General features: G+C 34.0%; 1 protein-coding gene across 4 annotated transcripts in view; it reads left to right on the top strand.

The window, feature by feature from the left end:
- The window catches only part of USP34 (ubiquitin specific peptidase 34), a 285,574-nt gene that overhangs the window by 138,874 nt on the left and 122,853 nt on the right, over positions 1 to 23,847 (top strand). For all 4 annotated transcript variants that reach the window (XM_058278638.2, XM_058278637.1, XM_058278635.1 and 1 more), the window contains 9 exons: positions 8,691 to 8,780; positions 10,965 to 11,060; positions 12,434 to 12,516; positions 15,468 to 15,622; positions 16,783 to 16,896; positions 18,381 to 18,480; positions 18,602 to 18,761; positions 21,551 to 21,677; positions 21,775 to 21,922. In XM_058278638.2, the coding sequence (XP_058134621.1) occupies positions 8,691 to 8,780; positions 10,965 to 11,060; positions 12,434 to 12,516; positions 15,468 to 15,622; positions 16,783 to 16,896; positions 18,381 to 18,480; positions 18,602 to 18,761; positions 21,551 to 21,677; positions 21,775 to 21,922 (1,073 nt within the window). The remainder of the gene's footprint in view (positions 1 to 8,690; positions 8,781 to 10,964; positions 11,061 to 12,433; positions 12,517 to 15,467; positions 15,623 to 16,782; positions 16,897 to 18,380; positions 18,481 to 18,601; positions 18,762 to 21,550; positions 21,678 to 21,774; positions 21,923 to 23,847) is intronic.

Here is a 23,847-nt window from a genome sequence, read left to right as displayed (position 1 = left end):
GTGTGGGTGTAACCGTTAAGCTACATTCTAGTTTTTCATGTGAACGGCACCATGATAAACTCAGCTGGATATCTAGCTTCTGTTTTCTAATGACAGTCATCATATGCCTATTTCTATATTACGTTATAAAATTGAGACATATTCATTGTAGACAGCTTGGGAACTAATAAAATTTAAACAACGTGTAGAACCTTAGTACCATTGACTGCAAGAAAGATCAGTTTAATAAGGTTTTCAGGAAATAGAAAACTATAAGAATTGCCACAGTTTCATTTTTTCTAATGATCAAAAAACTTTTATTTAGGATTAGCCAGTTGGCCTTAGTTCGAATGACCCTAATTTTGTTGGCAACATACAGAGCATCATAGTGAGGAGCCAAGTGAACATATGCTTTCTTTTCTCCATCAGGCCTGATTAGGGTGTTGACCTTTTTCACATCAGTGTCATAGAGCTTCTTCACAGTCTGATCTGGTTGGTCCTTCTTGGCCTCGACATCCACAGTATACACTAGTGTGTTATTGTCTTCGGTCTTCTTCATGGCTGACTCATTGGTCAGGGGGAACTTGATAATGGCATAGTGGTCCTGCTTGTTTGTCCTGGGGGCACCCTTCCAAGGATATTTGTTCTGGCTTCTGAGGTGCAGCTTCTTTGGCCACCAGAGGATGGGTGACATGCAGTTTTTGTGTGTGTGTGTGTGTGTGGCTGTGTGTCCCTTTCAGTACTGCTGCCTTGAATTTCCAAGCCTTTGCTCTAGCTTCAGTTTTGGGGGGGCTGTGGCTTGGAGAGAAGGAAACAAAAACAAGGTGCAGGATTCAAAAATTGACATCACTTCCAGCCTCAAGATCTATGGCGGACACCTCTAGACACATGTGCATCAATGGTTCATTTGAAGTCATTATGTCTTAGAAGGTTACATTTCTTTCCATTGTACCCATCGTTTCTTCTTAAAGGAAATAAGATACGATACCTCTTTCCAGTCTTTACCTGTATTTTAAAACTGATTTGTTTTTGTAATTTAAGATAACATTTTACATTGTGATTTCTTATATTGATTTTGTGTTTGTAAAGACCTAGATGAATAAATACTCATCTATTCAATTTTTATCTCAAGTTTTAGAAAAAAAATGGTTACTAATCTTTCTCAAGTTTTGATAAAGAGTTTTGGTAAGAACCTAAAATTGTTTTCTCTTGGTCCCCCATGGTCTGTTTCTCCAACACCATCAGTGTGCAATTTGTTGAAAAAACAGTATTTGTTCATTTATTTGAAAAAACACTTCTTTGCACTTGGTGGATACCAGGCACTTACTGCCTCCAACTCTATACTAACTGTATATTCCTTAATATATACTAATGTGGTGTTGGTCCTCTTTCTACTAACATTTTATTTCTTTCATCATCTGGAAATACTTTTTTTTCCTGTGCTCATCCTTCATAAATGTTACATAACATATTACACTGTTGACTTCTTCCCCCCTTAAAAATATTGCCTTTAACTTCTTTTGCTGGTTCGTTATTTAAGCAAATAAATATTCAACATGCACAAAATCCCAGGGATTTTTAATGACTATGATACACTAAATAAATATTCATTAGGTAAAGATGAATGAAGAAAAATTAATCAGGGTAAGAGTAAGAAAGAGATTCCAGGGGTGATGGAAAGGTGCTATTTAATATAGTGTTGACCACGATAGCCTCTCTGTTAATAATTGTGAAAACTTGAAGAAAAGGAGGGAAGTAGTCATGCATACAGATATTTACGTAATGAACATACCAGATAGGGAGCAGATGTGGCTCAAGCCTTTGAGCACCCACCTCCCACCTGGAAGTTTCTGTGTTTGATTCCTGGTACCTCCTAAAGAAAAAAAAAAGCAGATAGTGAGTGCAAGAAAAATTCACAACAACAACAATGAGCAGGTGCGGAATCCAAATTGGGGAGGGCAGCTGTTGGGGGGAGAATGAGGAGAGCCTACCAGGTAGAGGCAACAGCAAAGGTCCTGGGACAGGAAATGCTTACGATGTATATCAAAGGGACAGCAAAGAAGAAAGTTGGAAGGAAATTAGACCTTTGGGAAGAATGGAGGGAGATCACATAGGGCTTTATAGTCCAACTTAATGTGGAAGTTATTAAGGAAAAGAAAATTCTCTTTTCTCTATAATTTCTCCTAATCATGCATGAAATACAGGATTCCCATAAAGCACCCTATTAACATTTTGCCTTGGTGTAGCACATTTATTATAGTTGATAAAAGCACAGTTTTATAATTGTAGTATTAACTGTATTCCATGATTTAACTTAGGGTTCATTGTTTGTGTCATATTGTTCCATGGATTATTTTGAAAAATTTATTCTAGTAACATGTATGTAACCTAAAATTTACTCTTTTAACCACAATCAAATAAATAATCAGTGCTGTTAATTAACATTCACAATGTTGTATTACCATCACCATCCATTACCAAAACTTTTCCATCTTCCCAAATAGAAATTCTGTACATTTTAAGCATTAACTCACTTATTCCCTACCAACACCCTATCCCCTGCTAACCTTTATTCTAGATCTGACTCTGAGTTTTATTCTCTTACCTTGTATACATTCTACATTTCCCCTTTTAACCACATTCAGTTATATTTTTCAGTGCTGTTAATTATGTTCACAATCCATTACCAAAACTTATCCATTGTCCTGAATAAAAACTCTGTACATTTTAAGCCTAACTTCCCATTCCCTATCCCTACCTTGTTCCCTTGTAACCTGTACTCTGGATTCTGGCTCTAACAGTTTGCTTAGTCTGAGTTTTTCATATTAGGTAGATCGTACTATATTTGTCCTTTTATGTCTGGCTTATTTCCCTCAACATGATGTCCTCAGGGTTCATCCATGTTGTCACTTGTATCAGAACCTCATTCCTTTTTACAGCGGATTATTACTTAGGTGCAGCCATTTTCCACTGCCACCAGCAATGAATGAGTGTTCTTATTTCTCCACATCCTGTCCAACACTTGTAATTTTCCATTTTTTTAATAGTAGACATGCTAATACATGTGAAATGTTATCTCAGTGTGGCTTTAATTTGCATTTCCCTGATAGGTAATGATGTTGAGCATCTTTTCATGTGGTTTTTGGCCATTTGTATACTTTCTTTGGAGAGATGTCTATTCAAGTCTTTTGCTCATTTTTGTATTGAATTGTTTGTCATTAAGTTGAAGGATTTCTTTATATAATCTGGCTCATAAATCTTTATTGGATATGTGGTTTCCAAATACGTTCTCCCATTGTGTAGGTTCTTGTTATACTTTCATGACAAAGTCCCTTGAGGCACCAAAGATTTTAATTTCGATGAAATCCCATTTATTTTCCTTTTTGTTGCTTATGTTTTGGGTGTAAAGTCTAAAAAACCATTGCCTAACATAAGGTCCTGAAGATGCTTACCCATTTTTTTCTAGGAGTTTGTTATTTCTGGCTCTTATATGTAGATCTTCATCCATTTTTTAAAAAATATTTTTTTTATTTATTTCTCTCCCCTCCCCCTCCCATTGTCTGCTCTCTGTGTCCTTTCGCTGTGTGTTCTTCTGTGTCCTCTTGAATTCTTGTCAGAGGTACCAGGAATCTGTGTCTCTTTTGTTGCATCATCTTGCTGCGTCAGCTCTGCATGTGTGCGGCACCACTTCTGGGCAGGCTGTGCTTTTTTTGCGTGGGGCGGCTCTCCTTGCGACGGCATGCCCCTTATGCTTGGCGCTCCCTTATGTGGGGTACACCCCTGCATGGCATGGCACTCCTTATGCACATCAGCACTGTGCGTGGGCCAGCTTACCACATGGGTCAGGAGGCCCTGGGTTTGAACCCTGGACATCCCATATGGTAGGCAGACGCTCTTATCAGTTGAGCCAAATCCGCTTCCCTTTTATCCATTTTGAGTTGATTTATATATAAGGTGAGATGTATAGTTCCTCCTTTCTTTTACAAAGGCTGTTAGTACATACATTATAATTGTTACATCATCTTGTTGAATTGACCATTTATTAGTATATAATGAACAACTTTATCCCTTGTAACTATTTTTGACTTAAAGTTATCTCCTATTAGTATAGCTTCCCCAGCTCTCTTCCCTCCTTTGACTTTCAACTTATTTGTGTCTTTGAATTTAAGGTGAGTCTCCTAAAGAGAGCATATGTTAGAGCATATAATAGTTGGGTCATGCTTTTTATCCATTCTGCCAGTCTCTGTCTTTTGACTGGAGAGTTTAATCCATTACATTTAAAGTCACTGCTGATAATACAATACTTCTGCTAATTTGCTGTTTAGCCTTTGTAAGCCTTTTAAGTTTTTGTTTCTCAATTCTTCTGTTAATGTCTGTGTTTATATTTATTTGAATTTTTGTGTTATACATACCATACAGAGTGCCTTCTCATTTCTGTCTGGGTATATTTTTCATATATTTTACTTGTGTTTACCATGGTGTCAAAATTTCACATCCTAAATATATAACAGTCATATTTGGTTTGATACCAACTTGACTCCAACAGCATATATATACACTTTTCCTTTATCCCTCCATCCTCCCACCTTTTTTCATACTTGTTTCCATTTACATCTTCATACACTGAAAGTTCAAAACCATAGGTTTATCGTTACACTTTTTATGAATTTGCATTTTAGCACCTTTAGGAAGTATGAAGTAGAGTTACATATGAAAATGTATGATAGTATTGTCATTTATAATTACCCAAATGGTTACCTTTACCACAGATCTTTATTTCTTTATGCCACTTTGAGTGACTGTCCAGTGTCCTTTCAATGTGAAGAGCTCCCTTTAGTATTGCTTGTAGGGCAGGTCTAGAGGTGATCTACTTGCTCAGCCTTTCTTTATCTGGGAATGTCTTAATCCGTCATTTTTGAAAGAATGTCTCACCAGATATAAAATTCTTGTTTTCACTTTTTTCTTTTAGCACTTTAAGTATTTCAGTCCACTGCCTTATTGCCTTCATGGTTTCTGATGAGAAATCAGTATACTTTCTAATTGGGCCCCTTTGTACATAATATGTTGCTTTTCTCTTGCAACTTTCAGAAACTCTCCTTGTCCTTGGAGTTTTATAGTGTGATGAGTATATGATGGGGCATATTTTTCTTTATACTTACCTGTTTGGTGTTCTCTGGTTTTTTGGATGTACATAAATCTTTTGCTATGTTTGGGAGTGTTCTCTCATTATTTCTTTGAATATTTCTTCTGCCTCTTCTCTTCTTCTGGGACTCCTGTAATGCTGTCTATATTGGTATAGTTGATAGTGTCCTGGAGGAATCTAAGGCTACTTTTGCTTTTTCTGATGTATTTTTTTTCTTTCTGCTCAACCTGACTGATTTCCATTGTCTTTTTTTTTTTTTTTTTTTTTTTTAAAGATTTATTTATTTATTTAATTTCCCCCCCTCCCCTGGTTGTCTGTTCTTGGTGTCTATTTGCTGCGTCTTGTTTCTTTGTCCGCTTCTGTTGTCGTCAGCGGCACGGGAAGTGTGGGCGGCGCCATTCCTGGGCAGGCTGCACTTTCTTTTCATGCTGGGCGGCTTTCCTCACGGGCGCGCTCCTTGCGCGTGGGGCTCCCGCACGCGGGGGACACCCTTGCGTGGCACGGCACTCCTTGTGCGCATCAGCACTGCGCATGGCCAGCTCCACATGGGTCAAGGAGGCCCAGGGTTTGAACCGCGGACCTCCCATATGGTAGACGGACGCCCTAACCACTGGGCCAAAGTCCGTTTCCCTCCATTGTCTTTTTGTTTGGTGATTCATTCTTTCAGCTCTAATCTGCTATAGAAACATTTCTGGGAATTTTTCCTTTTTTATCATGGTCTTCAACTCCAGTTGTTCTGTTTGGTTCCTTTTAAAAATTTCCTTCTCTTTACTAAGATTCTCATTGCTTATTCATTGTTCTCCTGGTATCCTTTAGTTCTTTGTATTTTTTTTTTCATCTCCTTTAGCATTTTTAAGCTTTTTTTTGCCTTCGTTCAGTGTGTCCACATTCTAGTGTTCCCCATTGGCGTTTCCTGGATTTTTAAATATTTTAAAATGTTAATTCTGCTGTTTATTCCCTCAGATGTTAATTTTTTAACCAGCTGGCAATAAGACAAATTTTCTTGACCTTTAGCGCCCCCCCCCCCCCATCAGGAAGGTCTGCCCAAGATGAATGTAGTGTTCAGGCTCCTCCCTGTTCTGGGCTTTTGCTTGCTGTTTGTTTTAGAATTCCCCTGTTTATGGGAGTTGAATACCCCCACCCCCTCTTTTCCCAGGAGACAGACCTCTCTTTCTAGGGTGTTTTAAACCTGTAGGCTTTTGTTTCAAACTCTAGGCCCCTATGGCTTCTTAATCTCCTCATATTATCTCAAGCTGATTTCACTAGGAGGGCAAATTCTGGGGGTTGGGGTAGATGGTCATGCAAGTGAGGTGTTTTTCAGTTGAAACAGGGCCTGGGACCCACAAAAGGGGTACAAAGAGCCTCCAAACTACCTTGGGTAGGGGATTAGTAGGATGTGAGAAGTTTCTTCCATAGCTGTGCTTTGTTCACTGGTCTAGGAAATGCAGCTCTTGAACTTGTCCCCCACAGCCCTGAGGAGCATAGGGTCTTTAAGTCTCCTCTCCTGGGCATTTATCCGGGTTGGGTTGGGACAATATCTGCTCTCAGAGCCAGCCCCCCCATGATCAGAAGTTACTAGTCCAAATTAGTGAGCAGCCATCTATAGTTACTAACCTCTGTTCTTAGCAAAGAAGACTTTTGCCTCCTTTTCTGTCACCACATACTAGACCCTTTGGTGAGCTGCCCTGGATGTAAGGGATAGGCACTGGTAATTCTGGAGGAGAAAGCATTTTATAGTTCTTTACCATAATTTACCAGCTTCTCACTCTTCCCTGGATGTTGTATAGTGTTCTACTGGCCTCTGGAATCTCAAAATAGTGAGTCCCAAAAATTCCTGCCTGTTTAGTAGTTTTTCTTGTGTAAGGACTGAATCCTGGAGCATCCTACTCTGCCATCTTTCCATACTTCTGTCCTTGGTACTTTTTTCAAAAAGATTAAGTGGTGTTGGTTATTACTTAAACACAACACTGTGGGTAAGGTGCCAACTTTTCTCTCCTTTAAAAAGATTCTGGTACGTTGTTTCATAAAACAATATTGGCTTTAGAGATAAAAGAAATTCAATTTGTCATTAGTATATTTCTTGTTTCTTTTATGAGGCTTCTACAGCTTTAGTTTCCTACCAAAACTTTTGGGAATTATATTTAAATATTTTCTTAAACTTGGTCTTGTTGGAGAATAAGCATGCTCAGATCAACTTGAGGTTTTAGAGTGATTTCCTTTCCTTTCCTGCACCTTCATACTTGAGGGATGTAGCATGCTTCCATTATTAATGTTGCTTCTCAGGCAGTGGTTCTCAACTTGAATGCAAATCATATCAAGTGAAAATTGGAAAGATGATGATGATATGGGTAATGGTGATGAAAAAAGCCCTTTAGATTCTTTTTGCTAAAGATATCCACAACCAGTAGTTTGAATATCACTTATGAGGTTGTTAGGAATGCAGGATCTTTGGCCCTGCCTCTGATTTTTAAATTTGCGTTTTAATAAAACTCCCCTAGATGAATCAAATGCACATTAATGTTTGGAATGCCCTGTTGTAGATAGCTTACCTAAGCTGTTGCTCTCCATTTCCCTTGATTAACCCCTAGAAGCACTCTTGATTTGTTAAATAATACTTTCAAGAACAGAAGTACCTTTTAATGCCTTTCCCTTCTTTTTTTTCAATTTGATTTTTTGCAAATTAGGGAAATTTCAGTTTTTCAGAAAATACAGAACTCTCATAATACAACCCTTCACACACAGTTTTTACAATCATCAACATTTTCCACCAGTGTTGTGTCCTTGTTACTACTGATGAAACAATATCATTATAATTTTACTATGAACCATAGTCCATAGTTTACATTAGGGTTAACTCTTTGTGTTGTGTTCAGTCCTATGGTTTTTTAAAGTTTTTATTCCCTTTCACCCTCTTGCAGATCTACAGTCCAGTGGTGGTAATTTTATTCACAATGTTGTGTTACCATCACTACCACACATTATCAAAACTATTCCATCATCCAAAATAAACTGTCTCAATTAAGCATTCACTCCCTATTTCCTACCCCTACTCTGGCGCCTCGTAACCTGTGTTCTAGTTTCTGACTTTATGAATTTGCATTCCAAATATTTCATATTGATGAAATCATACAACATTTGTCCTTTTGTGCCTGCCTTATTTCCCTAATTTTGATGTTCTAAGGTTCTTATTATAGAATGTATCAGAACTCCATTCCTTTTTATGACTGAATAATATTCCATTCTATGTTTATGCACATTTTGTTTATTCATCTTTTGATGAATACTTGGTTTGCTTCCAATAGTTTAATACCTCTGTGAGCTTCGGGGTGTTGACATTTATACACAGATGTTTATATTGTATTTCATTTTAAAAGTCTTGGGTTTGAATTTTAATAATTGAGATGTTTGCCCCAAAGTATAAAATAAATTTTTAAAAATTTAAATATTTATGAGTAAAACTCATTAAATTCTTTTGCATTTTAATGATTATAAATAGCTATGTTTCTGTAAAAAGAATCTGAAGATTGTCAAAATTATTTTTTCTTTAAATATCTTTTTGCTGTTTCAGATCAGTGGTAATTTCACTTCGTCTTCTTCCAAAACTGTTCGGTACCTTTCAGCAGTTTGGGAGCAGTTATGATACACACTGGATTACAATGTAAGTAAATAAAATAAATAAGATTGTTTAACAATTTTTGCAAATTATAGTTAATAGCAGTCAAGGTTTTGAATAAATTATTTTTTACCAGGTTTCATGCTGCACCCGGAAATTTTGAATTTCATGTTATTTAAATCTTTTCTTGGATTTCTAAGAGTGCTGTCTTTGTCACAAAGCCCCACGGAGATGATATCCTTATTAATACAGTGGAAAATCTGACTTTTGTAGTCTTTGTATACTGTAGCAGTTATGGCTCCAATTTTAGGGAGAAAATTTTTAATATGTCTTATCACAGCAAAACATTCCTGTAGAATTGCCACACTAAATTAAATTAAAGCATAAATATTCTAGGATGCTTTAAATTGTCCTATTACTAGGAATTGATTCTAGTCAGAGATCATCTTATCTTAAATTGGTTCATGTTGGGGATAATCTTGACATCACTTTAGCCCTTTAATTGAGAGAACTTACTATTAATAAAAGTTAAAAATTCTTTCTAAGTGCTACCTTGATATGAAATTGATTAAATTGGTCTGATTTTCTTGTAGTCTTTAGGAGAAATTTGGCTACCACAATAATTTATTAATCTAAGAAAATGTGATATTTGCTTCATTCTAAATAGACATTTTGGAGAGATGTCAGAAACAGTCACCTTTTAAGTAAAAATTAGACCTGTTGATGGATTCCTTTGTGAGGTCAAGGTGGGGTTCTTTTACCTGCTTCCTTCTCAAATCTAAGATTAGGTGATACAAACACTTGCTTGACCAGAATGACTACCATTTAAAAATTTTGTGATGTCTCACTATGGTTCCAAATATGATGAAGTTAATTCTTCTAAGTCATATTTTACCCTGGTGAGTTTATTATTATTTTAAAGGAGTATGCTTAACCTGAACCTTTATTATTTTTTTTAAGAGTATCTTACAAAGTCTCTTTTCTTTGGTTGGTTAAGATTAGAGTATGAAGCTAGTGACTTCTATTTCTGAGTATAAGAAGGGTACATTAGATGTTTTTAAAAAGATGTATTTTTTTATTTCTCTCCCATCCCCCCCCCCCCAGTTGTCTGCTCTCTGTGTGTTCTTCTGTGTCCGCTTGTATTCTTGTCAGCAGCACCTGGAATCTGTGTCTCTTTTGGTTGCGTCATCTCTGTGTGTATGGTGCCATTCCTGGGCAGGCTGCACTTTTTTTGCACAGGGCAGCAGTGCTCCTTACAGGATGCACTCCTTGCACGTGGGGCTCCCCTACACGGGGGACACCCTGCGTGGCACGGCACTCCTTGTGCGCATCAGCACTGCGCATGGGCCAGCTCCACACGGGTCAGGAGGCCCTGGGTTTGAACCCTGGACCTCCCATGTGGTAGTCGGATGCCCTATCCCTTGGGCCAAATCTGCTTCCCACATTAGATGTTAAAGAGAAGGATGGGGGCAAATATTTAGCATCCCATAAGTACAGTGAGGTGAATCCTTTTTCATTGGCTTTTCCCATGGTTTTTCAACAGCTGAATTTCAGAATTCTAATGTACTAGAGGGATTCACTGTGAGCTAATAACTTGGTGTCATTGTAGCTAGTTCATATTAAGGAATAAATGGCTGATTATTTTAGAGGTAGCAAAGGGAAACATTTCTTAAAAAAGTGCAATCTCTGAATATTTAGGTACTTATTAATACGTGAGCCTAAGTATATTGAGTTGAAATACTTTATGCTTGTTTCTTTTTCTTTTTTTTTTTTTTAGCTTGTTTCTTAAATGTCATTAAGCTAACTTAAGGACACTCCCAGGGTTTCCACTACAGCATGAGAACTCGTGTCCTAAATCTCATGAAACAGATTTTTTAAAAGAGTTTTGAGCTCCTCTTTTGATATATAACAAACTTTTGATAATAACAAAACTTTTATTTATTGTGAATTGTTTATGTGCTAGACAGAAGCACTCACAATTGACAAATGTCTTAAAACTCACTCTTATGACCCATAGTTTAAAATTGGAAAATGTTACCCCTCATCCTCTCAAATTTACTTCAGGTAACCAGTATATGGACTTCAAGAGGTCAGGTTAGTAGAATTTGTTAACTTTTGATAATTTAAAGTTTCACATTGGAAGATTTTAAAATATTTTCCCTGTCCTAGCAGAAATTTATTCTCTCACCCCACCCCCTTTAAAATTAATTTTCCTTTTAATTGGTCCAGGTGGGCAGAAAAAGAACTGAACATGATGAAGCTTTTTTTTGATAATTTGGTATACTACATTCAAGCTGTAAGAGAAGGAAGACAAAAACTAGCACTGTAAGTACCTCTCAAGTAGGTTGAATACCTTTTGGCATGAATTATCTTTCTTCTGAAAGATAAATTTTCAGTGTTCCTACTCTTTTTTGTTTCATATAGTAAATAAATGCAACAAAATTTTAGTTGGGAGAAAAGCTGGTTGAATTTTTATTTTAATTCATAGATTTTATGAGATTACTTTTATTTTTTATTCTTTATTAAATATAGGCTATGTAACATTTTGGATGTGGTTAACTTTCATTCTCGAGTTCTGTTCAAAGTCATTGTTTTCTGGATTTCCCCCACCCTCCCTCCCAGAAATCTTTGTCTTTTGTTATGTATTGAGCATTGATTCTAAGTGTTTTATGTGTTTGCTTCCAAATATACTTAGCACAGTTGATTCAAAACATTTTAATATAATTGAATACTAGTATTAGAAAGCTTTGGACATGTGTAGTAGATTTGAAAACTGGTATAGGGAGCGGAGCTGGCTCAAGTGATTGGGTTCCTCCCTCCCACATGATAGGTCCTGGTTTTGGTTTCCGGTGCCTTCTAGAAAGAAGATGAACACAGAGAGCAGACAACGTAAAACAACGGGGGTGGAAGGTGGGGGGAATAAATAAATCTTTTTTAAAAAACTGGTATATCAGTATCATCAGTTTATGATGGTTAACTGGCTTATATTTTATGATTGAAAATATTCTCTGCATTTATTTAAGTAACTGGGTAAGAATTGGTGGAAACTTAATAATAGTGGTATATCTTTATTTAAAACTTCTTATAGGTTTTCACATGCAAGTACAGGAAACCATGTGAGGTCACCCACTTAATAAACCTCCAAAGCATCTCTAATATTAACCACTGAATTTTACACACATCAATTATAGTTATTTAGATTTGAAATAATGTTCAAAATGCCAGTTTTGTAGTAGTTATATTCTTTATACACTAGGTTTTTGGAAATGGTATTTTATTAGTGTTTCTTGCTTAAGGAATATAGTATTACCACTTTAGGGGCAGTGATATAAAACATGTAATTTTTAGATAGAGATGTAGTTTAACCTAACTGTTCTACTTTATTTGCTATTACATAATTTCAAATGACATATTTCTCTGTCTCCCGTGTTGAGCTCCTGTGTACTTTTGGATTATCTAATTTTAAAGTAAATTTTATAACTGGAGGTTTTGGTAATTTATTGAATAATATAAATCTGAAACATAGTACTTGGCTTAATGAATACATTTTCATGTAACTGAAGTTATATTATTCAAGTATTTAGTTATTGAAATGAAATTTCGTTTCTTTACTATAAGTTAAGATTAGGTCCATTAAATCTTTAAAATAATGAAGTAGGGTCTTAAAATTAATTATTTTAATGACTTTCAAAATATAGGTACAGCCATAGTGCCGAAGTTCAAGTTCGACTTCAGTTCTTGACTTGTGTGTTTTCAACTCTGGGATCACCTGATCATTTCAGTAAGACTTTTTCTTAGTATGTTTTTAAATTTGTAGTAACTCCTAGAAAATTCCAGAGATCTACTTGTGCCTTTAGATTCCTTTGGTGATTTAGTCTTAGTACACTTATATATTATATCAGTAATTAAACACATTAAAAATAATTTGACATCCCTTTGTGTATTTTCAAATAAATCCTTCCATTGTTTCATTTCTAAAAAACTAGTTTACAAATCTTTGGCCTGATAGCACTGAAAAAATCTCATTACCCTTGGAATTTTCTTGCAAGCTTATAATTATCATTACAATAGTGAACGTATTTTCTCTATTTTAAAGCATCCTGATGCCTAATGTTCTAGTTACTGAATATTTTCCCAGTATGGTATAGCAAATATGATCATGACCCTGACTCATTCTCTTTCTTGTGTCAATCTCTGAAAATGCTAGTGTTTTGATAAAGGGCTCATTTTAGGAATACAATGAGGTAGGAGAACATGTGAGTTTAGGGAGACTATATCTTTGTTGTCTTTGGTTATAGAATTTTGCTATCTATAGAACTTTGATTAAAGAATCTTGCTACTTTGGTTGAAAACAGCCAGAGTTATCAGGGCTCATCTTTTCCAGAATTGCTTGGTTTTATAGATGGTAGAGACATATAGAGACCCCAGATAGAGACCCCAGTTTTGTTTAGTCTGAAACTAACAATTCATCCTGAAAAAAAAAAAAGAGGCAGGGGTTAATCTGATATATTCAGAGTCTGGATTATATCCATATCTTCATGTTTGAATCTTCTCTCACAAAGATTCTGTTGTGATTTCTGTTGGCAAAGCTCCTTTTCTCTTGCTGTGTTATCTATGTCATCTTTCATTCTCCACACTCTTTGTTTGTGTGTCCATGTTAAACAAACTCCCCTTATTAAAAGAATGTTCTCTTTCTTTATGATTAATATAGTCAAACTAGTGAAGTGTCTTGCTAACCTGAGAATTGTCATCATGTCTCTTGATAGTACTTATCTATATTTGGAATAAATAAATCATGCATTTATTTCTTCAAGTTCTATCTATAAAAAATGCCACTGAGATTGTTATAACAACTGATATCAAAAGTAAGGCACTTAGGGGAGCTGTTGTAGCCCAGTGGTGAGAGTGCTTTTTCCCGTGCATGAGGTCCTGAGTTCAATCCCTGGTACCTCCTTAAAAAAAAAAAAAAGGTAAGCCAGCTGTTACTTTTTAAAATATTTTATTCACACACTATACAGTCCATCCAAAGTATACAGTCAGTGGCTCCCAGTATAATCACAGAATTATGCATTCATCACCATGATTTTAGAACATTTTCAGCTACCTGTTTTTGATAGGAAACTTCCTCTTCATGTTATGAGACCATTTACCATAGCCATTATCATAGGGAACATACCACAAATAAATAATATGAAATATAACAATACTGATCTTATACAGGGAGAAGTCAAACCAAAGGAAATATTATCAGCTTTAAATAATTTCATTATTCATTAAGTTTCATATCTTTATATTATACAGTATATATTCTCTGTATGGGCTTACAATGGCTACTGTCAAGATGGAATAAAATTGAAAACTTCACTTCTTTCACATCATAGTTGTACTTAATCTTATTGGCTCAGTTTCTGTGATGTACTCACTCCAAAGTTACATGTAACTCCATCTGATATATTAATACTGATTTTCAGTATACCATTAACTTACAGTAATTTAAAAACATATAACAATAGCAAAAGCATTTACATTGTCTATTGAATGTAGATTGGTGATTTTGCCAGTTACAAAACAGTTCTATTTTATTATATAACTCACTGTCATTAACATGGTTCCTTTTCTCTTGTCTTAATTACGTAATGTGTTTAAGTTATACACTAAAAATGGTTTCTTGTGTATTAATGATGAATCACAAGGGCACAAGTTCTTTTTAGAACAAACGAACTACCTCATAACTGTTTCTATGAAAAACTGGTAGAATATTTTTTCCTGATCAAACTCCTTAGTCTGATTTTGTTTTTACCTAAATATTTTCTAAGGCAAGTAACAGAAGTTTCTTACGATACTGCCAATCCATTGTGGTCCTTCTGATTGTAGGAAACCACACCAGGCTTTGGAACTTCCTATGATATCCTTTAGAAATCCCTGTAATCCTTTTATTCTAACCTTTTGTGTGATCTTATTTAGCCATTTTCAGGCTCGTGATTACCTATAATGCTTTCTCTTTTGATCTGAAGCGTTAGTCTCTCTTCCTTCTGTTATAGTGGAATCTTTTAATACTTGAGTCCAAGTACCCTAGAGGTTTCATCTTATAGCATTGACTCCCAGGATAAGTATTACTGGGTTCTTTTAGTCCTTTTAGGCAGTCAATTCCCTTTTGCTTTTGTTTACCATAAGGACCCTCCTTTTCATGGTTTACAAAAAAATGCTTACTGGTTATCCCTTGTTTTTGTAGAGAATAAGTTTTGAACATGGTATATACTCTATTCTTAATCCTCAAACCTCAGGACTGACACTTTAATTTTTGTAATCTACTCTCCACCTCCATAATCATGTTTATTATGATAAATGACATTTCATATTTTAGGGAGAGTGATTTTCCATACCAAATAGCTTCAAGGATACTTTATATAATTTACTTTTTAGCTGATTTATCTATAGTTATGTTTTACTACGTTTTAAAATTTCTTACAAAATATTTTTCATAAAATGCTATATTTTCTTTTATTTCTAGCTATATTGATGCTCTAGTATATTAAATTATGACAAAACCTTTTATGTACCATGACACAATTTTCCAAATATAAGGAATTGAGTAATTGTGATAATAAATTGATTATACATATTTCATATAAATAGAAATATATAAATTTACATATACACACCTAAGAGTAGATATGTAATTGGTTTTTTATATAGTTAAAATATAAAATGTGTTATTTTTTTAAAATCTAGGATTAAGTTTAGAGCAAGTTGATATTTTATGGCATTGTTTAGTAGAAGATTCTGAGTGCTATGATGATGCACTCCATTGGTTTTTAAATCAAGTTCGAAGTAAAGATCAACATGCCATGGGAATGGAAACCTACAAACATCTTTTCCTGGAGAAGGTAATTTTATTTGATAGTTTTATTATTTGTGTGTTTTTTCATATTCCCTTTCTGTCTCTTGAAATGTGAACTCTGTAATGTTCATTTTTTTCTATTTTGACATGATATTGAAAAAATAGACAAATGTCCTGTTTTCAGCAGTTCTTAATTTTGCTATAATTTTGTCCTTTATAGTTTCTCTATCCAAACAGATACTTAATTTATAATTACAAAAATGTTTGAACTAACATAATTAGAATAACTCTTCAGGTCAACACTAATTAGAAATGTGGAGGGTTTTAAAATCAATATTTTTCAATTTTCAGGTATGTTTCCCCATCTGTTAGTGTCCGAGCTGTTTTCTGTGGTTCTTTGCCATTAAATGACTTTGGTTTCAAAAAGCCAATATCCAGATTTGTAGATCCCTGGGAAGGCATTTAAGGAAGCACTATTAAGAAAGGAAGGATGTCCTTCTAATTTTTGTTCTTTTATTACCAGATACCACAATTAGAAAGTTGTTAGCTTTCCTTATTTTAGAAATATCCCATTTAGAAATATCCCATTTTTCTTGATAATTTATGTTTCTTTCCCCATTCTCATTTCATAAATCTAAGATAAAGCTAAATAAAATTTCAGGTATCTTAATCTCTGGTCCTAATTTATTATGTGTAAATTGTACATGTAGTGACCCATCTCAACAAAAATGTATGGCTCCAAAATATATTCACCAAATGCAATGAATACCCAATGATGAAAGAGGTTGTTGATGGGGTAGGAGTGGGGGAGCAGGGCGGTGGGGTATATGGGAACCTCTTATATTTTTTAATGTAACATTTTTTGTTATCTATGTATCTTTAAAAAAAGACAATTTAAAAAATTTTAAGTATATGGGTAAGTATACAATAAATGATAAAATGTTTTTATTCATATCCTCCGATTGAGTCTATGTACATCTCTAAAATTGAAATACTTATCAGATAGGTTTTAATTATGACCTGAAAATTTTTTTCCAGTAAATTATCACCTTAATTCTTAAAATTATCACTAAAAATCACAGAGCTGTTGCATTTCCTTTTGCAGTGTTTTCAATAAAAATTAAAATCTGCTATGGTAAATTCAATAAAATAAAATGTTACTGTATTACACTAAACTAGTTAAACTTTTTTTTTTATATATTAAAGATGCCACAGCTAAAACCTGAAACAATTAGCATGACTGGCTTAAACCTGTTTCAGCATCTCTGTAACTTGGCTCGCTTGGCTACCAGTGCTTATGATGGTGGTTCAAACTCTGAGGTATGAATTTAGACTTGTCGTTTTATTAGGTCAATTTGTGGAATTTTCCTGTTATTCCTCAAATTGGATTACCTAATTATTTTATGCAGTCTACCAAGCATCGAATTTACTGTGAAGACTTTTATTATTATGTTTTACAAGCTTTAACTTTTGGTTTTAAAAAGTAAATTTGTTTTGAAAATATAACCTTGGTTTTGCTTAAAGAAAACATTTCTTGACTTTTAGAGAAGGAGTCATCTGAGAGATTTTTTTCAGTCTCCTGAAAGCTTCTAGATATTTAATCAAGTATTTTATGCCAGATAGTAGGTTTATTTGTCTCATCTGGATTTTTGGCTATTTATTATACCCATGTTTTTAGTTGTTCTTGGGCACTTGTACACCAGTTACCTATTGGTAGCCTTTATTCATGATCAGTCTGTGTAAATCATCTCTGAGCAGGCAACATGGTAATTAATTCATTGACTTTGAATACTCAAAAATTGCTAGTCTTATCTCTGATTTAGAGTATATTTCCTAGTTAGGTAGTCCCTAGTTTTGTTGAATGCATTATGTTTGAACTCTGCTTGCATAGACTGCTGTTTAGAAGTTTTCCTTATTAAAAAGTCCATTGATATATAAATGCTTTTTATGCATTCATATTTCTCATTAGTTTTCCTCCTAATACACATTCTCCTGCTGTATTAAGAGGAAAAAGGTAGAGAAATTTATTTTAATCTGTACAGTAATAGATAATGTGATTTCTACCTATAATACTTCCCCTGTTATCTTGCTACCTTTCTCCTACTTTGTTTCTCACAGTGTTAAGTTTGAATTTCGGAATTGCAGATACCAGTTTGGGTTTACCTAAAAAGTAGTCATGCTCTTAATTTTGAGGTGATACTGTTTTTTACAAAGGTGTTAATAATACTATAGCTGTTCAGTCACCTACCAGATGATATCTTTATTCACTCTGCCTAACTTATGAGAGCTTTCACATTCTACTTTTTTGTAGTTTTTGCTGAAAACATTATGTCATCTTACTGTTATAAATTTAAGTGAGAACTTGGGTGAAGCGTATCACTTTAATTTTCTGTGATGGTCTGGAAGCAGTGACTTTGGCAGTGTAAAGTGGAGAAAAGTGTTGACACATTGTCATACTAATGGCATGCATTTTGGTTGTGTTGGTTCCTTTTTTAGCATGTTTTGGGGGATGAGTTTTTCCCCACTGCATAGTCACAGTTCTGATTTAAACATCACATATGTAATTAGTAGCTTTACAAATAAGTATTTTTTATAACAGGTGTATAGCAATAACTGAGGACATTTACAATACCCGTCACTTTTAAAAATTATTAATAAATAACAGGAATTACCTTTTCAATACTTTATAAAATACTAAAGTTTTGTTTTTTATGAATTTTAAATTTGATACTTCAGTCTTCTGATTAGTTACATTATTTTGATAAATAATAAAATTTACAGATGACCATACTTTTCTTCCTTAGCTCTGTGGTATGGACCAATTTTGGGGGATAGCTTTAAGAGCACAGTCTGGTGATGTCAGTCGAGCAGCTATCCAGTATATTAACTCCTATTATATTAATGGTGAGTGATTTGAAATAGTCTTAAATAAGTAATTTTTTATGTGAGTTTTTGTTAAAATGCATATAATTTAGCTAAACAAGAATATAAGGTTAATCTAGGTGTTTAAACATCTGGCTTTCAGGTAAAACAGGTTTGGAGAAGGAACAAGAATTTATTAGTAAGTGTATGGAGAGTCTTATGATAGCTTCTAGCAGTCTTGAACAGGAATCACACTCAAGTCTCATGGTTATAGAAAGAGGGCTCCTTATGCTGAAGACACATCTGGAAGCATTTAGAAGAAGGTAAATGTTTTTATACCACATTTTTAGAGTTAATTTCAATATTTCAAAATGGCTGACCTGTCTGATAGTATTCATAAAACTTAAAAAAAAAATTTTTTTTGTGGGAACAGGTAGAAAGCATAATTTGCCAAAACCAAAGGGTCAGAAATAGAAGTAATTCTTGTTCAGAATATTTACCATATTGCTGTGGAGTTTGTAATATAGGTTCCCAATAAATATTCCAGAGCTTAAAATATCTTTAGACTCTGAACAGATGTGCATGAATATCAATCAGTATCTAGACCATTCTAGGAAGAATTACTGTGCTTGAAAAGGCTGAACACAACCACAAAAGTTTCACTAAAACTCTCACCAAGAACATCAAGTAATCTCTCATAGTTGAATCAAGTTGAGTCATTTGTTTCATTTACTGTTTTTTTTTCTTCCTGGACTAGGAGACAGTATTTTAATTTTGAATTTCCATTTACCATGGAAACATGACCAAAAAATTCTGTTAATGAATATCTGTATTATTAATTTAGACATACCCTGTGTAATACAGAAATAAAGCAAATTAACATTTATGAATATATCGACTGAAATGAAAGGTGAGTAGATAGTTTTAATTAAGAAATTGTTTGTTAAAAATCATTAACTATGGCTAAATGTAAAAGTACAAATAACTATGTTGGAAAAATGTTAAAATTAATAATTTCTTTCAACTTCAGATCTGAGTTTGAGATTGAAAAAGTCATATAATGGGTATTTACTGACATTTTATTTAAAATATCAGGGAATATTGAATAATAAAGATATTCTACACATTCCTTATAAATAACATGGTTCTATGATTTAAACATTTGGCTGCTGCAAAATTACTTTTCTGATTTAAATTTGTGAAATTTCTACTTAAATAATTCCTTGTTTTTTTAAAGAATGTGTAAGGGCGCTCCTGAGTTTTTTTGCACAGAAACTACACACTGTCTTGAAACTTTTCCCACTTTAAAAATAAAAATAAGCAAATGTAGTGATGCAGTTTATTTAAATTAATAAAAAATTAATACACATTTATTATAAAATTAAGACATTTCCATTAAGCTATAATATAGAAAATAAAATACCCCTGTAATGTACTTCTCCCTATCAGAGTTAATTATTATTAATGCTATGATAATCTTACAAAATTTTCTCAGTGGTGCAGTGTCTACATGGCAACAAACCTAAAGGACCTGTTGGTTAAAACTTTTAATCCTTGCCCAAAGTTAAAAGTGTTTTAAAAACACTCTTTTTAAAAAATTCTTTATTTTTTAAAAAGCCTTTAAAAGTGTATGACCTTTACTAGAATTCAATAGTACTTTTTATAATTTAATGAATTTGAGTCCAAAAATCATTTCTGAGCTGTACAAATTTTTTTTCTAACTCATGAAAAAAATTTATCTTTTATATAAATCTTTGTGAACAGCCATCTTTTAAACTCAGGGTTTAATGTTTGCATTAAAAAATTATATAAACGCTTTTTCTGTGGGTGATTAGTGTAGAAACTAGGAAAAATGAAATTGAACATTCAGAAAACTGAAAGCAGTATTTAAACTCCTTGTCTAATATCATTGCATAATGTCAAATGATTAATGTGCTTAGTGCTACTACTGACTTAAAATTGCCTCACATTTATAGATTGAAAATATGAAAGTATTGTATGTTTGTGTAACTCTTATATTGAGATTAAATAAAAATATCTTTTTACAAAGGGTTTCCTTTTTAAAAAGAAATGAAGTGGTAATCTTAAATAGTGTTTCTCAACTGGAGGCAATTTTGTTCCCTAGGGAACATTAGATAATGTCTGGAGGTAGGGAGAATACTACTAACATCTACTGGGGTAGGAGGCTGGGGATCCTGTTACACATTTTACGGTACACAAGGCAGATCCCCACAAGGAAAATCTGGCCCAGAATGTCATTAGTATTGAGGGTGTGAGCAACCCTGGTCTTAAAATATGCAACAGGAAAAATTATTTTCAAATTACTCTTTTACTCAGTAAAAGATCTGTTTCTACTCTTATCCAGACTTGGCAGTAACAACCCCAGAAGCTGGCCATTGGATTCCTTCTAGGAAATAAAGCAAGTTCATTCATTCCCTCACTTGCTATCATTCTCTTCCAGAATTGTTGATTAGTTTTAGACATTGATCATTTTTTCCTTAACTAAATTCAGGTATCCTGGATCCTGTCTTCAACTGAAAATTAGTTAGAAGATTGATAAATATTTAGTGAGTGTCATGCTAGATAACCATCTCCTTTGAAATACGAGTTTTTGTAATTTATTTTATAATTTCAGCATTCCAGAAATTGGCTTGAATTGTTGGGCTGAATAACATATGGAATTATATTTACTAGAATATATATCTATGAAATATTTCCTAATATCTTTTTTTTCCTCTTCTGAATATTATAGTGTTATTTTTCCATTTTATTTACTGGATTACTTTGTTTATTTTCATTCCTCCTGCCTCTCCTACCAGCACTGCCCCTGTACCCTAATCCTCTTTGAAACAATACTGTTTTTAATGGGAGTTTTCCTCCAGGTATTTTTTCTTTGACAGTACTTAGTTAGGAATGCTTGGCTATATTTATACATTTAAGTTTGATACAATATGAAGAATCTAGATGTTAACTTGGTGCTACATATCAAAGTGGAATGTGCTAGAACCTTTTGTGGACTTTTTTCGGTTTGCAAAACATTAAAAAACTTCTGTAACATTAAAATGGCTTAAAATTAAATACTTTTTACACGTGATTTTTGGTCGTGTTTTAGGTTTGCATATCATCTCCGACAGTGGCAAATTGAAGGCACTGGTATTAGTAGTCATTTGAAAGCACTGAGTGACAAACAGTCCCTGCCACTAAGGGTTGTATGCCAGCCAGCTGGACTTCCAGACAAGGTAGTTACATGTTTTGATTTCCAAGTTGATAATATTTCCCCATCCAAATATCTGTTCTTTTTTATGTTTTTAAAATTGGTTGCATCTCATATTTCAGATGACTATTGAAATGTATCCTAGTGACCAGGTAGCTGATCTTAGGGCTGAAGTAACTCATTGGTATGAAAATTTACAGAAAGAACAAATAAACCAACAAGCTCAGCTTCAGGAGTTTGGTCAAAGCAGCCGAAAGGGAGAATTTCCTGGTAAGTCCAACAGTTTAAATTTTCATCCCTTCCCCCTCCCCCCCATCTTGTTGTTTTACATACCAGTTTTGAACCTTTACTTCTTTAAAGGTCTACCAACCATGTTTATGTATGAACTGCATGGTTGGTAGATCTGCCCTTGCTGCACTTTGGTTTGATTACATTCTTAGGCAAGAGGTTAAAACTAATACAGATACTATTTGCAGATATTTTACCCCATTTGTCCCTACACACTGCCTTCCCCACCCCCCACCAAAAAAAAAATCTCTGTTGTAAGCTTTTGATGTGACTGTCAAATTTTTTGAGCTTATTTAATTGACAAGCCATGTTAGAAGTATTGATAAATTGAAGTTTCCAAATACCATTCATGATTTAATTTTTTTTTTTTTAAGGAGGTACTGGGGATTGAACCTAGGACTCATATGTGGGAGGCAGGAGGCAGGCACTCAACCACTGAGCTATATCCACTCCCCATGAGAGTTGGTTTTTTTGTTTCTTTCTTTGTTTTGTTTAGGAGGTACCAGGAATCGAACCCAGGGCCTTGTACATGGGAAGCAAGAACTCAACCACTGAGCTACATCTGCTGCCCTCATAATCTGATTTTACCCAAATGTTTTTTTAATTTTGTTTTGTTTTTGCCATTTTGATATATTTCATTGTAGTTTTTTTAATGAGTATATGAAAATAATACATCTTCAGACACTACCTGTACCTCTCCCCTTCCTCCATAAAAATACCATATTAAGAAACTTTTCGTGTGGACCTGAAACGTGTATTTGATTTATTACTATTACCACTGACACGTTTTTAGTATCTTTCTATAGCACATAAAATATGAGCTAATCAGAGAAACAGCAATGAAAAAAACATGCAAAGCGGTTAGTTTTTACTTATAATTTAAAGTTCTGAAATTATAAGTAATAGGCAGAATATGTATTTAGAAAGAAATTTCTTAAGTTCTATCTTCGGCAACTTTGAGTGAGGAGCCAAAGATATGCTTATAGCCTGCTAAAAGTGAAACTATATGTACCTTCTAAAGTATTGTCTTTTTTTCTGTGCTCCCTTAAAATATGTAATATCAATTAAATGCACATTCAGTGAATTAATCAGTGAAAAGTATTACAGTTATTAAGTAGGAAAATCAGGTCCTGAATAGACATGTTCTTATTCTAAAAATTGCTCTCTCTAAATACCCGTGATGCCTCGCTCTTTTTTTTTTATTGTGATAAGATATATACAAAATAACAACCATTTAAAAAACATTTTCAAGTATGTGATTCAGTGGTGCTAATTACATTCACAGTGTTATATTACCATTACCCACCATCCATTACCAAAACTTTTTCATCACCCTAACTGTAACTTTATAGCCATTAAGCATTATCTCCCCATCCCTCACCTCTACCCCACATATTAACATACTTTGTCTCTGTTGCATATTCTAGTTATTTCCTATATAATGAGTTTGTACAATATTTGTCCTTTTGTGTCTTACTTCACTCAACATGATAGCTTCAAGGTTCATCCATGTCATAGCATGTGTCAGAACTTTTTTTTTTCCTGGCACTCATTTCTTTTATATATCTGAGTTTCTACCTGGTTTCATTCCCACCACCACCACCCTTATATTGAAATTCCTTTAATACCTTTTTAGTACAAGTCTTCTGGTGATGAATTTGAGAAAATTTTTATTTTGCCTACATTGTTGAAGGTGAGAATTCTAAGTCAGTAGTCTTTTTTTCCTCAAGATTTTATGGATAGTTTTTCTGTTATCTCTTGGCTTGCAAAGTTTCTGTTTCAGATCTTCCTTCGTAACCAGTGTCTTTTTTTTACTTTGGTTGGTATTTTAGGATTTTTCTTTAACGCTGATTTTCAACAGTTTGATTATGGATATGCCTTGTAGCTAAAAATACTAAAAAGGTGTT

The sequence above is a fragment of the Dasypus novemcinctus genome, chromosome 17 (assembly GCF_030445035.2).
Source record: "Dasypus novemcinctus isolate mDasNov1 chromosome 17, mDasNov1.1.hap2, whole genome shotgun sequence".
In the NCBI taxonomy this organism is placed as follows: domain Eukaryota; kingdom Metazoa; phylum Chordata; class Mammalia; order Cingulata; family Dasypodidae; genus Dasypus; species Dasypus novemcinctus.
The sequence above is the reverse complement of the archived record's forward strand: the minus strand, read 5'-3'. Positions and strand labels throughout refer to the sequence as shown.